The 15,367-nt window shown below is 41.0% G+C and overlaps 1 protein-coding gene across 2 annotated transcripts in view; it reads left to right on the top strand.

Annotated features, from left to right (window-relative positions):
* The first annotated feature begins 785 nt into the window (after positions 1–785).
* LOC112257656 (sortilin-like) overlaps positions 786–15,367 on the top strand; it is a 35,812-nt gene continuing 21,230 nt past the window's right edge. The window contains exons 1-6 of one of the 2 annotated variants that reach the window (XM_042304219.1): positions 786–1,447; positions 11,032–11,091; positions 11,427–11,500; positions 11,823–11,925; positions 12,131–12,292; positions 14,714–14,787. In XM_042304219.1, coding sequence (XP_042160153.1) covers positions 1,187–1,447; positions 11,032–11,091; positions 11,427–11,500; positions 11,823–11,925; positions 12,131–12,292; positions 14,714–14,787 — 734 coding nt within the window. In that variant the 5' untranslated portion in view covers positions 786–1,186. Of the gene's footprint in view, positions 1,448–11,031; positions 11,092–11,426; positions 11,501–11,584; positions 11,645–11,822; positions 11,926–12,130; positions 12,293–14,713; positions 14,788–15,367 lie in introns of those variants that run through there. The other variant, XM_042304220.1, reaches the window with a different exon arrangement.

Raw genomic sequence — 15,367 nt, 5'->3', positions numbered from 1 at the left:
ATTCATAATTTATAAAGGTCATGTTAACTAACCCCTATTTTGACAAAAAAACAAAACGTATCACATCTCCTAAGACCTTGTTGTCGTCGTCGACCCCAAAACCCTATTCTCTCCCCATTAATTTTCCCCATGGGGGAAAAAAATGGCAATATGGTCAAAAATATGACAACAAAAATTAGCTTTTTGGTCTTAATTTAAGGTTAGGCATAAGGTTAGAAGTGTGGTTATGGTTAATGTTAGGTTTAAAATCACATTTTAAGAAGATAAATTGTAGAAATCATTGTTTAGGTTTATGACTTTGTGGCTGTGCCAACTAGTAACAACCCTACAAGCTGGCTAGTAGTCCTTAAAACCGGAAATTAGTTACCCCTGGTTCGTTTAGTCATGTGGAAAATTGGTTTTGGGATAGACGACGATAATAAGGTCTGAGGTAAACACAGGCTTAGGAGATCTGATACGTTTTGTTCTATGAGATATTATAGATATTGACCGTATTTTTGGCGTTTATAAACCCTACAAAAACCATTCATTTCCCCATAGGCTTTGTCCAACGAACCATTGCGAAGTTAGTGCCTACAAAAATACGCCATTATTATTGCTCTCTATCGGTATATCCATAATCTTTGTCTCTATAGAATAGCTGTAGTGCCCTCAACCAAACTTGACAAGGCTTTGCCAGCTATCAGAGAATTGTGTGATAGGAAGTGCGAATGGGGTCTTAACCAATCAGAAGACTCATTTTCAGTGTCAAACACAGTAAAATCCAATCACAGCGGGCTATCTGCAAAGGTGTGTAATATCCATCCCATAGACACAATTTCATGCACCGTTACATTGTATAATTTTTGGACAAGGAGTTGCACGGTGGACAATTGGACCTAATGTATCTCGGCAAATTAGTGCGTCTGATTTGTTTTTAGCTGGGGACTTCCGACATTTTTTCCGCGCATCGGGACGTAAAACTAAGCGCTCTGGAGACTGGAGCGCACCGCCTCAAATAGTCTATGACCCATGCAGAGCATACAAAGCCCGAAGTAGGCTACCACTCGCTGTCAGGACTACTGTTTGTGTTGATGTCATCGGCGGCCGTGCTCGAACCGGAGCGACCCACGATTTATAGTCAGGATTACTAGAATAACAAAAATATATCGTACAATTATAGTCGTGTTTTTGGCCAACAGTGAATATGGGAGTTCTGGCGCACTGTGTTATTCTTTTTATATTCCAGCATTTGACGTCATCTTATGATTTTAAAGAAGGACAATATAACAGCGGTCAGTATGCATTTGTGAAAGATCCCAGTTTGAATATCGAAAAGAGATCACCAGATTTAGATCCGTTTGATTCTGAATCATCCGACCACATTAGGAGCAGAAGAAGTGCGGATCAAGGAGACTGTAACCGTCTCCAGGGATTCGACACCAAGTTGACTAACAACACCCAAACCGTAAGTTAACCCCGCAGGTCCGGTTAGGTTACACTCACCCACATAATAGGTTAATGCTCTTCAGGTGACACTTTACCTCGACAATTATCCTCATAATGACACGACTGCTCCCTTCTCAAATGACGTGGGTTTTAACAGTGCAACTGATCTGTTGCGGTCGCCATGCAACTAACCAAATAGCATATATATTTTCCAGTTGTTGTAAAACACTTCTTGTGTTTAATGCTACGGCATGTGAACGAGATCAATGTTTTCATGTTTGACTCACTGAACTATCGTCAAGCCAGCCCTTACCCCCCTACACAAATATTGCCGTTTTGAAACTGCCGTAAAAGTGCAGTAACTGCAATTGAATGTTGTATCTTGGACGCATTTGCAGCATACTGCAGTTATACTGCACTCTGACTGCGATATTTTTTTCGTAAGGGCTAACGAGGATTCATAATAAATACGAATCAAGATAAATGTTTATTTGTCACATGCCACATTCCCCCCCCCCATTTGATCTTTTCCAACAGCATATGATTGACACAAGTAGGCTACTGGAGTTAAAGATTACTTCAACCCCGTACAGTGCAGGACTATGGGTTATAATCTTCAATTTAGCATCTCTGTAGCTAATTGTTTTAGGGTATCTGTAAATCATGTCACGTGTAATCTTATGTGAGTTTAGCATACAGTTTGTCTTCTGTTCTACAGCTCTAATACAGTATGGAAATACAAAGAGCAATTAATTTAAATGTTATATCCCGCCCAGTGCCGTACTGCATGGAGGCCATTCTCCAGTCTAGTGTAATCATATACTAATATGCGTCTCCAGTTAGTCCGGTCTCTCAACTGTTCCCTGTCTAATGGTTATGAGTCTGACCTATATTTCCCCATAGGAATGATGCTGCTCTACTTCATACTAGGCCTTGTTTAGCTACCTTGTTTTTCCACATGGCTTGAACTGGCATTATTTTTTCAATAAGGATATATTCTTTATCTTTGTAAGCTATAGGCAATAGTTGTAACCCAGTGTACGTTTGATAGTTAGGTAATTCATGGAATGATGATGGTGGTGGTGTACTTAATACTACAAATTACGTGGCCTGCTAGCTTGTTTTCATTTTCTGCCTAACTCTAGAATAGATAGTAAAATATCCTGTGTGTCTATGGAGGGTATTTCATATCCTGTGTAGTCTATGGAGGGTATTTCATATATTCATATCCTGTGTAGTCTATAGAGGGTATTTCATATCCTGTGTAGTCTATGGAGGGTATTTCATATCCCGTGTAGTCTATGGAGGGTATTTCATATCCTGTGTAGTCTATGGAGGGTATTTATTTCTATGGATATTCATATCCTGTGTAGTCTATGGAGGGTATTTCATATCCTGTGTAGTCTATGGAGGGTATTTCATATCCCGTGTAGTCTATGGAGGGTATTATCAGTCTATGGATCCTGTGTAGTCTATGGAGGGTATTTCATATCGTGTAGTCTATGGAGGGTATTTCATATCCCGTGTAGTCTATGGAGGGTATTTCATATCCCGTGTAGTCTATGGAGGGTATTTCATATCCCGTAGTCTATGGAGGGTATTTCTATCCCGTGTAGTCTATGGAGGGTATTTCATATCCCGTGTAGTCTATGGAGGGTATTTCATATCCCGTGTAGTCTATGGAGGGTATTTCATATCCCGTGTAGTCTATGGAGGGTATTTCATATCCCGTGTAGTCTATGGAGGGTATTTCATATCCCGTGTAGTCTATGGAGGGTATTTCATATCCCGTGTAGTCTATGGAGGGTATTTCATATCCCGTGTAGTCTATGGAGGGTATTTCATATCCCGTGTAGTCTATGGAGGGTATTTCATATCCCGTGTAGTCTATGGAGGGTATTTTCAAGAAAGTACTGGTGTCATCAGGTGTGAGTAGTTGTTAGGCATTTAGCTTATCAAATTCACACATGCAAAACCTGTAGTTCAGGCTACCTTGTTATCATGTTCTGACTCAGTGTGTCTGGATGGTAAAATGTTTTTCAAGAATGGTAATAGGCTAGGCATATAGGGAAAGGGTTGTGTAGTTAGATATGTTCACAAGCAACTGTTTCTGCTTCTTAGAGCACATCTGACATTTACAATAGAACTGGCAGAACTGATGAGAATTGGGAGTAGGCCCACATTCATAGGTTTTTGACTATCCATTGATCAGCCTTGAGATGTTTCTACAACTTGATTGGAGTCCATCTATGGTAAATTCAATTTATTGGACATGATTTGGAAAGGCACACACCTGTCAAGGCACAGATCTGGGGAAGGGTAGCAAAAAAAGTGAAAGAAGTTTGGAACCACCAAGACTCTACCTAGAGCCGGCCTCCCGGCCAAACTGAGCAACCCAGGGGAGAAGGACCCGATGATCACTCTTGACAGAGCTCTAGAGTTCCTCTGTGGAGATGGGAGAACCTTCCAGAAGGACAACCATGTCTGTAGCACTCCACCAATCAAGCCTTTACAGTAGAGTGGCCAGATGGAAGCCACTCAGTAAAAGGCACAAGACAGCCCACTTAGAGTTTGCCAAAAGGCACCTGAAGACTCTCAGACCATGCGAAAGAAGATTCTCTAGTCTGATGACACCAATATTGAACTCTTTGGCCTGAATGCCAAGCGTCACGTCTGGAGGAAACCTGGCACCATGTCTACGGTGAAGCATGGTGGTGGCAGCATCATGTTGTGGGGATATATTTCAGCGTCAGGGACTGGGAGACTAGTCAGGATGAAGGCAAAGCTAAACGAAACAAAGTACAGAGCGATCCTTGACGAAAACCTGCTCCAGAGCGCTCATGACCTCAGACTGGGGCAAAGATTCACCTTCCAACAGGACAACGACCCTAAGCACACAGCCAAGACAACTTAGGAGTGGCTGCGGGACAAGTCTCTGAATGTCCTTCAGTGGCCCAGCCAGAGCTCGGACCTGAACCTGATCGACCATCTCTGGAGAGACCTGAAAAATAGCAGTGCAGCAACGCTCCCCATCCAACCTGACAGAGTTTGAGAGGATCTGCAGAGAAGAATGGGAGAAACTCTCCAAATACAGGTGCCAAGCTTGCTTGTAGTGTCATTCAAATTGCTGCCAAAGGTGCTTCAACAAAGTACTGAGTAAAGGGTCTGAATATTTATGTAAATGTGATATTTCAGTTTTCTAATTTCTAAAAAGCAGTTTTTGGTTTGTCATTATGGGGTATTGTGTTAGATTGATGAGGTGGAAAAATAAAATTTTAATACAGGCTGTAACCTTTTTTATTTTACGAGGCAAGTCAGTTAAGAACAAATTCTTATTTTCAATGACGGCCTAGGAACAGTGGGTTAACTGCCTGTTCAGGGGCAGAACGACAGATTTGTACCTTGTCAGCTCGGGGATTCGAACTTGCAACCTTTCAGTTACTAGTCCAACGCTCTAACCACTAGGCTACCCTGCCGCCCCTACACTCTAACCACTAGGCTACCCTGCCGCCCCTGTGGGAAAAGTCAAGGGGTCTGAATATTTTCCCGAATGCACTGTACATCATGGACAAGCTGCTGACTGCCTTAATGATTTTGTCCTCAAACACCCTGTAGCTAGCTCTTCCTTAAAGCACAGTCTAATTTCAGATCACCAGATGTCCTTGAAACAAGGCTATATTATTATCTGGCTGTGTTAACACAGGATAGAGTAAACCCAATTTTTTTTTTTTTAACAACATCTTACCCAATACGTCTGTGGTCTATTCGGATAACAAAACAGCTTACTCACAGACACCTCGTTGATTTAGTTGGTAGTTCCTGATAAGAATGTGTGTGTGTCCTGTTCTTGATTGTCCTTACCGCCGTCCTTCATTACCTTCTAAGCAAGTGAAAACAAATTACATTTAGTATAAACATTTTAGTAGGAACTTATAACGATGCACTTTCTTCTAAATGATACCTTCCTCCTACATATGAATGTGTTATTGCACGTTGGCTACAGCACACACAAGGAAGCTTGGCATGATTCAGAAGTGGTAACACCAGGCCCTGAGGTGGAAAGAGTAGGGACACCAACTCCTGCACCCTAGTTAACCTCTGACAATGATCAATCAGCTTTATAGTCAGTCCTTGGCAACAACTTGTACATCTCTGAACCAACCGTGAATAGGACAAACAATGACCACTTAGTCATTATGGGCTTCCCAAAACATAATAAATTGATTCCTGTACGTACAGTATTGTGTTGTCACAGATCTTCTTAGAGTCATGCACTGATAATGATTGACATAGTTTCAGATCTAACGCCATTCGTCCAGCCATTCCAAAGCGATATACTTTGCATAGTTTCTCTGTCCCAGCCAGACCTTGAAGCCAAAGGCAGGATTATGTGTAATCTAGGGACTAAATGTGTGTCCCAAATGCCACACTTTCTCCTATGAGCCCTGGTCAAAAGTAGTGACCTTTTATTGTGAATAGAGTCCTATGTTGGAAGAACCCTAAAGACTGAAGGCAGAATTCTAAGAGGCTCAACCTAAATGTCCTCCATAGGTCCAACATACTCCTGTTTGGGTACCGTACAGCATAGTTCCCACTGCAGCTTATAGTAGACCTGGGTTTACATACTATCTGAAATATTTCAAATCTATTAAATACTCTGAGAGTTTGCCTGGAGTGCCAGGTGCACTTTTGGGATTGGTCTATTGGTTCCATTGCAGCAGGCAATCTCAATCAAGCACAGATGGAAGTATTTGAAATGATTTCAAATAGTATTTGAACCCAGGTCTGGTTTATAGATAGTACTGCCCCGGATGTGGCCTGGGCCTAATCCTACGAATGTCCACATAGTGAAAGAGTAGAGTAACCGCTTGATGAGATTAAGAGTTTTAAGTATCTTATTCTAGCTAGCTAGCAGAACCAACAGCTCCGGTCAGAACTCCATGCTTTTGGTTTAATTTCCCTGGCACTGTTTCCACATGCTAACGTTTTAGAAGTTGTGGCACAAATCCCATTTTCAAGTCACATTAGCATCTTTTTTCACGCATCATTTTCAAATCATCTTATAAGTGACTTTGTTGAGCTTAACAATCAATTTTAGATCCTTTCGGAGGATTTGGGGGAAAAAATACTAATATCGGGACCAGCCAGGACTTGATTGGATGTATGCCACAACTGCTAAAACACTAAGCATGTAGATACAGTGCCAGGTAAACTAAACTAAATCATGGATTGCTGTCATAAGGAAAACAACATGTCATTTTTGTAATTTGGGTTAAGTACGTGTATGTTTGACTCTTCTTCTAAAGAGGATTTGGCAGTTGATTGACAGTTGGGACTAGTTATACTATAGTGCAGCCTCCTACTGTGAGGACATTTTTGTCCAAGGCCTACTGGTCTGGTTCTGCATGCTAAGGATTAGCGGTGCGTGGCTTTGTAACACTCTAGTGTCTACATGTGACGCTTTGTAACACTCTAGTGTCTACATGTGACGCTTTGTAACACTCTAGTGTCTACATGTGACGCTTTGTAACACTAGTGTCTACATGTGACGCTTTGTAACACTAGTGTCTACATGTGACGCTTTGTAACACTAGTGTCTACATGTGACGCTTTGTAACACTCTAGTGTCTACATGTGACGCTTTGTAACACTCTAGTGTCTACATGTGACGCTTTGTAACACTCTAGTGTCTACATGTGACGCTTTGTAACACTCTAGTGTCTACATGTGACGCTTTGTAACACTCTAGTGTCTACATGTGACGCTTTGTAACACTAGTGTCTACATGTGACGCTTTGTAACACTCTAGTGTCTACATGTGACGCTTTGTAACACTCTAGTGTCTACATGTGACGCTTTGTAACACTCTAGTGTCTACATGTGACGCTTTGTAACACTCTAGTGTCTACATGTGACGCTTTGTAACACTAGTGTCTACATGTGACGCTTTGTAACACTAGTGTCTACATGTGACGCTTTGTAACACTAGTGTCTACATGTGACGCTTTGTAACACTAGTGTCTACATGTGACGCTTTGTAACACTAGTGTCTACATGTGACGCTTTGTAACACTCTAGTGTCTACATGTGACGCTTTGTAACACTAGTGTCTACATGTGACGCTTTGTAACACTAGTGTCTACATGTGACGCTTTGTAACACTCTAGTGTCTACATGTGACGCTTTGTAACACTAGTGTCTACATGTGACGCTTTGTAACACTAGTGTCTACATGTGACGCTTTGTAACACACTAGTGTCTACATGTGACGCTTTGTAACACTCTAGTGTCTACATGTGACGCTTTGTAACACTAGTGTCTACATGTGACGCTTTGTAACACTAGTGTCTACATGTGACGCTTTGTAACACTAGTGTCTACATGTGACGCTTTGTAACACTCTAGTGTCTACATGTGACGCTTTGTAACACTAGTGTCTACATGTGACGCTTTGTAACACTAGTGTCTACATGTGACGCTTTGTAACAGTGAGAGGCAGATGAATGGTACAGCAGTAGGGAGGTAAAGGGAATTAGGTTCACTTGTGCACACACACAAACACACACAATACTTATGTTGCTTAGCTATTTGGGCACTTTATAAAATGTAGATTAGGCGTATAACTTATATATACTATACTATATACTGTACTATAGATATATATATATATATCACACAGATCTATCTATCATACAGATACAGATATATATATATATATGTATATGTGTGTGTTATGTTTAATCTACATTTTATAAAGTGCCCAAATAGCTTTTTAGCATTTACCCGTATGTTTATTATAATGACCATCTTCCTTGAATAAACTATATATACAAAACTGTGTGGACACCCCTTCAAATGAGTGGCTTCGGCTATTTCAGCCACACCCGTTGCTGACAGGTGGATATAAATCGAGCACGCCGCCATGCAATCTCCATAGACAAACATTGGCATTAGAATGGCCGGTACTGAAGAGCTCAGTAACTTTATACGTGGCACCGTCGAAAGATGCCACCTTTCCAACAAGACAGTTCGTAAAATTTCTGCCCTGCTAGAACTGCCCCGGTTAGCTCAAAGTGCTGTTTTTGTGAAGTGGAAACATCCAGGAGCAACAACGGCTCAGCCGTGAAATGGTAGACCACACAAGCTCACAGAACTGGACCGCCAACTGCTGAAGTGCGTAACACGTAAAAATGAATCCTCGGTTGCAACACTCACAACCGAGTTCCAAACTGCCTCTGGAAGTAAAGTCAATGTCAGCACAAGAACTGTTAGTCAGGAGCTTCATGAAGTGGGTTTCCATGGCCGAGCAGCTGCACACAAGCCTAACATCACCAATGCCAAGTGTCGGCTAGAGTGGTGTAAAGCTCACCGCCATTGGACTCTGGAGCAGTGGAAACGCGTTCTCTGGAGTGATGAATCACGTTTCACTATCTGGCAGTCCGACAGATGAATCTGTGTTTGGTGGATGCCAGGAGAAAGCTACCTGCCTGAATACATAGTGCTAACTGTAAAGTTTGGTGGAGGAGGAATAATGGTCTGGGGCTGTTTTTCATGGTTCGGGCCCCTTAGTTCCAGTGAATAGAAATCTTAATGCTACGGCATACAATGACATTCTAGATGATTCTGTGCTTCCAACTTGTGGCAACAGTTTCAGCATGACAATGCCCCTGTGCACAAAGTGAGGTCCATACAGAAATGTATTGTCGAGATCGGTGTGGAAGCACTTGACTGGCCTGCACAGAGCCCTGCCCTCAAGCCCATCAAACAACTTTGGGATAAATTGGAACACCGACAGCAAAGCCAGGCCTAATCGGTGCCGACCTCACTAATGATCTTCCAGCTGAACGGAAGAAAATCCCCTCAGCAATGTTCCAACATCTAGTGGAAAGCTTTCCCAGAAGAGTCTAGGCTGTTATGGCAGCAAAGGGGGAGGGATCAACTCCATATTAATGCCCATGATTTTGGAGTGAGATGTTTGACGAGCACGTGTCCACATACTTTTGTTCATGTAGTGTAAATTCCAGTTAGACAACGTGCTGCCAGTCAGAACAAGATATTTTGATCATGTGGTGTATATCCTTATTATGTTGTTAGATCTTCTGCAGTTAATTTTCAAGATCACGTATGCCTAAAAACCACTCCTGTATTACACACCCCATGACTAATGTGATGGCTTGCTTTCTTTTAGTTACAGTTGAAGTCGGAGTCATTAACCTCGTTTTTCAACCACTCCACAAATTTCTTGTTAACAAACTATAGTTTTGGCAAGTTGGTTAGGACATCAACTTTGTGCATGACACAAGTCATTTTTCCAACAATTGTTTACAGACAGATTATTTCACTTATAATTCACTGTATCACAATTCCAGTGGGTGAGAAGTTTTACATACACAAAGTTGACTGCCTTTAATCAGCTTGGAAAATTCTAGAAAATGATGTCATGGCTTTAGAAGCTTCTGATAGGCTAATTGACATTATTTGAGTCAATTGGAGGTGTACCTTCAAACGTAGTGCCTCTTTGCTTGACATCATGGGAAAATCAAAAGAAATCAGCCAAGACCTCAGAAAAAAAATTGTGGAACTCCACAAGTCTGGTTCATCCTTGGGAGCAATTTACAAACGCCTGAAGGTACCACGTTCATCTGTACAAACAATAGTACGCAAGTATAAACAAGTATAAACACCATGTAAAACACGCAAGTAAAACACCATGGGACCACGCAGCCGTCATACCGCTCAGGAAGGAGATGTGTTCTGTCTCCTAGAGATGAATGTACTTTGCTGCAAAAAGTGCAAATCAATCCCAGAACAACAGCAAAGGACCTTGTGAAGATGCTGGAGAAAACCGGTACAAAAGTATCTATATCCACAGTAAAACAAGTCCTATATCGACATAACCTGAAAGGCCGCTCAGCAAGGAAGAAGCCACTGCTCCAAAACCACCATAAACAAGCCAGACTACAGTTTGCAACTGCACATGGGGACAAAGATCGTACTTTTTGGAGAAATGTCCTCTGGTCTGATGAAACAAAAATAGAACTGTTTGGCCATAATGACCGTTATTATGTTTGGAGGAAAAAGGGGGAGGCTTGTAAGCCGAAGAACACCATCCCAACCGTGTTGCACGTGGGTGGCAGCATCATGTTGTGGGGGTGCTTACGGGCCTACAAACCTGACTGAGTTACACCAGCTCTGTCAGGAGGAATGGGCCAAAATTCACCCAACTTATTGTGGGTAGCTTGTGGAAGGCTACCTGAAATATTTGACCCAAGTTCAACAATTTAAAGGCGATGCTAATAAATACTAACTGAGTGTATGCAAACTTCTGACCCATTGGGAATGTGATGAAAGAAATAAAAGCTGAAATAAATAATTCTCTCTACTATTATTCTGACTTTTCACATGTTTAAAATAAAGTAGTGATCATAACTAACCTAAAACAGGGAATTTTTTACTAGGATTAAATGTCAGGAATTGTGAAAATGTCTTTGGCTAAGGTGTATGTAAACTTCCGACGTCAACTGTATGTATGTGATGCATATCAGTCAGTCAACAATAAACAGAATGCAAATATTCTGATTTTATCTCACTTTTTCTTCTCAGTATTCCTTCAATGACCTGAGTGGGTCCGTGTCACTGGCCTGGGTTGGAGACGCCACCGGGGTGAGTTTTTTTGATCATGTTCCATTCTGTCATAATTATGTGCTGATTTTAAATGATCATTATGTCAAACTCATTGATGGAATACAGGTGTTCTTTACTAAAGCAGTAAGGCCCGTGGGGTGTGTTTTTTTTATATATATATATATATATGACCATAGACCACCATCCCCTGAGTTACCTTGTTGCTATTATAAACTGGTTACCAACGTAATTAGATTAGTAGAAATACATGTTTTGGTATACGGTCTTACATACTACGGATTTCAGCCAATCAGCATTCAGGGATCGAACCACACAGTTTATACTAGTCCTTAAGCTGGACTTGTTCTCTACAGGTCATCCTGGCTCTGACAACATTCCAGGTGCCGTTCTTCATGTTGCGATTCGGTCAGTCTAAACTCTATCGAAGGTAAGGGTTCTTCATGTTACGATTCGGTCAGTCTAAACTCTATCGAAGGTAAGGGTTCTTCATGTTACGATTCGGTCAGTCTAAACTCTATCGAAGGTAAGGGTTCTTCATGTTGCGATTCGGTCAGTCTAAACTCTATCGAAGGTAAGGGTTCTTCATGTTGCGATTCACCACCAGTTATGTCGGAAGAATGTCCATGTAAGAATACAGCTATTATTTGAGCTGACAACTGGTTAAATATTTTAAAGTATATTAGTGTACAAGGAAAGTGGACAAGAAAGTGTCCTATTTGACCGTCTCACCTCCTTCTCTGCCACCTCAGTGAGAACTACGGGAAGTCGTTCCAGGACGTCACAAACCTCATCAACAACACTTTCATCCGGACAGAGTTCGGCATCGCCATCGGACCAGAGAACTCTGGGAAGGTAGGACTCGTTTTGTGTTTAAAACCTGTGAACTAGCTTACATGTTCATGGCATATGAAGGAAAATAATGACAACACTTTTACTGAAAGCTTACTTACTTTTCTAAGCTCATAATATGGGATGTCTCCGTATGTAGCAAAAAAAAGCTGTTCGATGTTCCTAAATTCTAGGAGTTAATTTGGTTTGCCTGTCCTGCTCCTCTCAGGTGATCCTGACAGGTGATGTGTCTGGCAGCCTGGGCTCTCGTATCTTTATCTCCAGAGACTTTGGGAACAGCTTTGAGCAGCAGGACCTTCCCTTTAACCCCCTGATGCAGATCATATACAACCCCATAGACGCCAACGTTCTCCTGGTCATCAGCAACACTGTGAGTGGGGGGGGTCAGGGTGTTTGTGTGTGTGTGTGTGTGTGTGTGCTTGCTTGCTTGCTTGCTTATGGAAGCTGAGGAGTAATACAAAATATTCTTACTTCTCCTAACACCCAGACCCATCAGCACACACAAGTTATCAGTACTTTTACACACCTGTCGTCTGGCCAGTCTCCCATGATGTAGCGCTCATTGACGAGCTGTTCAGACCTTCTTTATCTATGGCCTTATTCCCACTACAAGAGATAAAGAGTCTGAGGAGTGGCCAATTCATATTACATCCTTGCCTTCGCCTTTTGTTGTGTCTGGAAACGTGACATTCTTGGGTCGCAGCTCAAATTTACCGTAAATATCACAGTAGCCACTAGCCATTAAGCACAAACTATTTAACAATTCAAGTTTGGCCAGCTCTAGGAAGAGTCTTGGTGGTTCCAAACTTCTTCCATTTAAGAATGATGGAGGTCACTGTATTCTTGGGTACCTTCAATGCTGCAGACATTTTTTGGTACCCTTCCCCAGATCTGTGCCTCGACACAATCCTGTCTCTGAACTCTATGGACATTTCATTCGACCTTGTGGCTTGGTCTTTGCTCTAGTATGCACTGTTAACTGTGTGACCTTATATAGACAGGTGTGTCGACTCCAATCAAGTTGTAGAAACATCTCAAGGATGATCAATGGAAGCAGGATGCACCTGAGCTCAATTTTGAATCTTATAGCCAAGTGTCTGAATACTTATGTAAATAGGGTGTGTCTGTTTTAAATGTTTTATACATTTGCTAAAATGTCTAAACCTGTTTTTGCTTTTTTTCATTGAGGTATTGTGATGTCATTATGAGGTATTGTGATGTCATTATGAGGTATTGTGATGTCATTATGAGGTATTGTGATGTCATTATGGGGTATTGTGATGTCATTAAGGGGTATTGTGTGTTGATTGCTGAGGAATTTTTATTTATTTAACCCATTTTAGAATAAAGCTGTAACGTAACAAAAGGTGGAAAAAGTCTCGGGGTCTGAATACATTCCGAAGGGACTGTATGTACTCTTACACTAGCATATCAAAGTGACCTTAGAACAAAGCAGGCTTCATTTGATCAATATTATGGAAGTCATTATATGAGGTAAAAGCACATTTCCATTGAAAACATTGATGATTCAGCGGGGGAGTTTCTTTAAAAAATGCTGCTGGGATTTAAAGCTACGGTGACAATTTCAATATGAAACAGCCTGTTACTACAATTCAAGTAAAAAACTTAAGACAAGTCTTCAAAATGTCTGTACATTTCAGTTGTTTCAAAAACATTGCTCTGCGATTAAAAAAAAAAAAAAAAAAAAAAAACGTTGTAAGAGTGTAGGCTCAATGAAACAATTCTGTTTACACTGCCCCGACAGATGGGGAGCAACTGTCGGACGAGCAGGACTCTACATTTTTTTACATTTATTAATTAGTAGCACTGGTGCTTCCTACTTAACAAAGTAAGGAGCACCACATGAAATTTAGGAGCACCACATGAAATTTAGGAGCACCACATGAAATTTAGGAGCACCACATGAAATTTAGGAGCACCACATGAAATTTAGGAGCACCACATGAAATTTAGGAGCACCACATGAAATTTAGGAGCACCACATGAAATTTAGGAGCACCAGAAAATACTTTAAAAAATATATTGTTTTATAATGGATTGAGATTCAGCCTATATTGGGCCTGTACGAATTCAATCTACTTCTGAAGGACATCTACAACTATTACATAATGCTGTAGAGACATATACATTTATTATAAAAACCTAAATTGTTGATACGTTTAAATGTGTTAACGATACAAGAGTAGATTTAGAACGGCCCTTGACATGGTTTCTACATTTATTTATTTTTTAAAATTTGCTACAGGAAGATACATATTTGGTTCCGGTAATATGGGTCAGATCTTTCGACCCTGATCGGGTTGAAAGCAAAGCCGTTTTCACTGTAGTGATGGTGCAACCATGACGCTTTTGAAATCTGCACTCGTTTCTCCGGCCGTCCTGAAACAATGGTACAAGGGAAGCCTTATCACCACAACCATTATTATCTGGGATATTTATTTCCTAGTTGTACTGTGCTCCCAAAATAAATAAAACTCCTGGTCGCACAGCGAAATATTTTGTTGCATATGAAACGGTCGCACTTTGAGCCCATGCTCAAAGAGAGTATTTTAGCAGAAAGTCTAAGTGTGAAGACCCTCTAAATCCCTTCATGATCTGACACAATAGCAGGCCTGACGCAATAGCAGGTTTGTGTCAGAGGTGGAGAGTTGAGCTGTGGGAATCCAAACAAAACTAGAGAACATTACTGGCGTCCATTATCTTTTGTGTGTGTGTGTGTGTGTGTGTGCTTTTTGAATACCCTTGTTAACCATTTAACCCTTTTTTACAGAATGAACTCTGGCTGTCTGAGGACTTTGGGGAGAAGTGGAGGAAGATCCACGACATGGTGTGTCTGGCCAAATGGTAAGAGACAACTTTTTTTAGGTAAATATGTTAAGAATAGAGTTAGCAGAAGAACCCATCCTTACATGGCTGCCACAGGGTAATAGTTATTTATATATATTTATATATTATATATATGATCTATTAGCAGCCAGTTATACCATTGTTCACGGTCTGTTTTGATTTCCTATAATGACCACTATTGTTATGTAGACTGTACTGAATGTTCATTTCCTCTCGAACTGCAGCTCTGAGTCCCTGAGGTTGATTTGGTGGAATTATATTTTCTTGTCCTCTTCTCCCTCAGGCAGCTAGCCGATTTTAGTTTTACATTTAGTTCAAGGGTCAAAGTAAGGTGTTACTGTCCGGTACGGCGTCCCAGTTAAAGAGATAGTGGGGTACGCTATACAGGTGAAACATGAGCTGATCACAATAACTACAACACAATGTCAAGAAAACTGTTGGCTTTTACAAAATTATTTATCATTACTATTTATCATCGTTACTTATCAGTACTATATTGTTACTCATCAGTACTATATCGTTACTTATCAGTACTATATCGTTACTTATCAGTACTATATCATTACTTATCAGTACT

The sequence above is a fragment of the Oncorhynchus tshawytscha genome, linkage group LG22 (genome assembly GCF_018296145.1).
Source record: "Oncorhynchus tshawytscha isolate Ot180627B linkage group LG22, Otsh_v2.0, whole genome shotgun sequence".
Classification (NCBI taxonomy): domain Eukaryota; kingdom Metazoa; phylum Chordata; class Actinopteri; order Salmoniformes; family Salmonidae; genus Oncorhynchus; species Oncorhynchus tshawytscha.
This window is presented reverse-complemented; position numbering and strand designations above follow the sequence as displayed.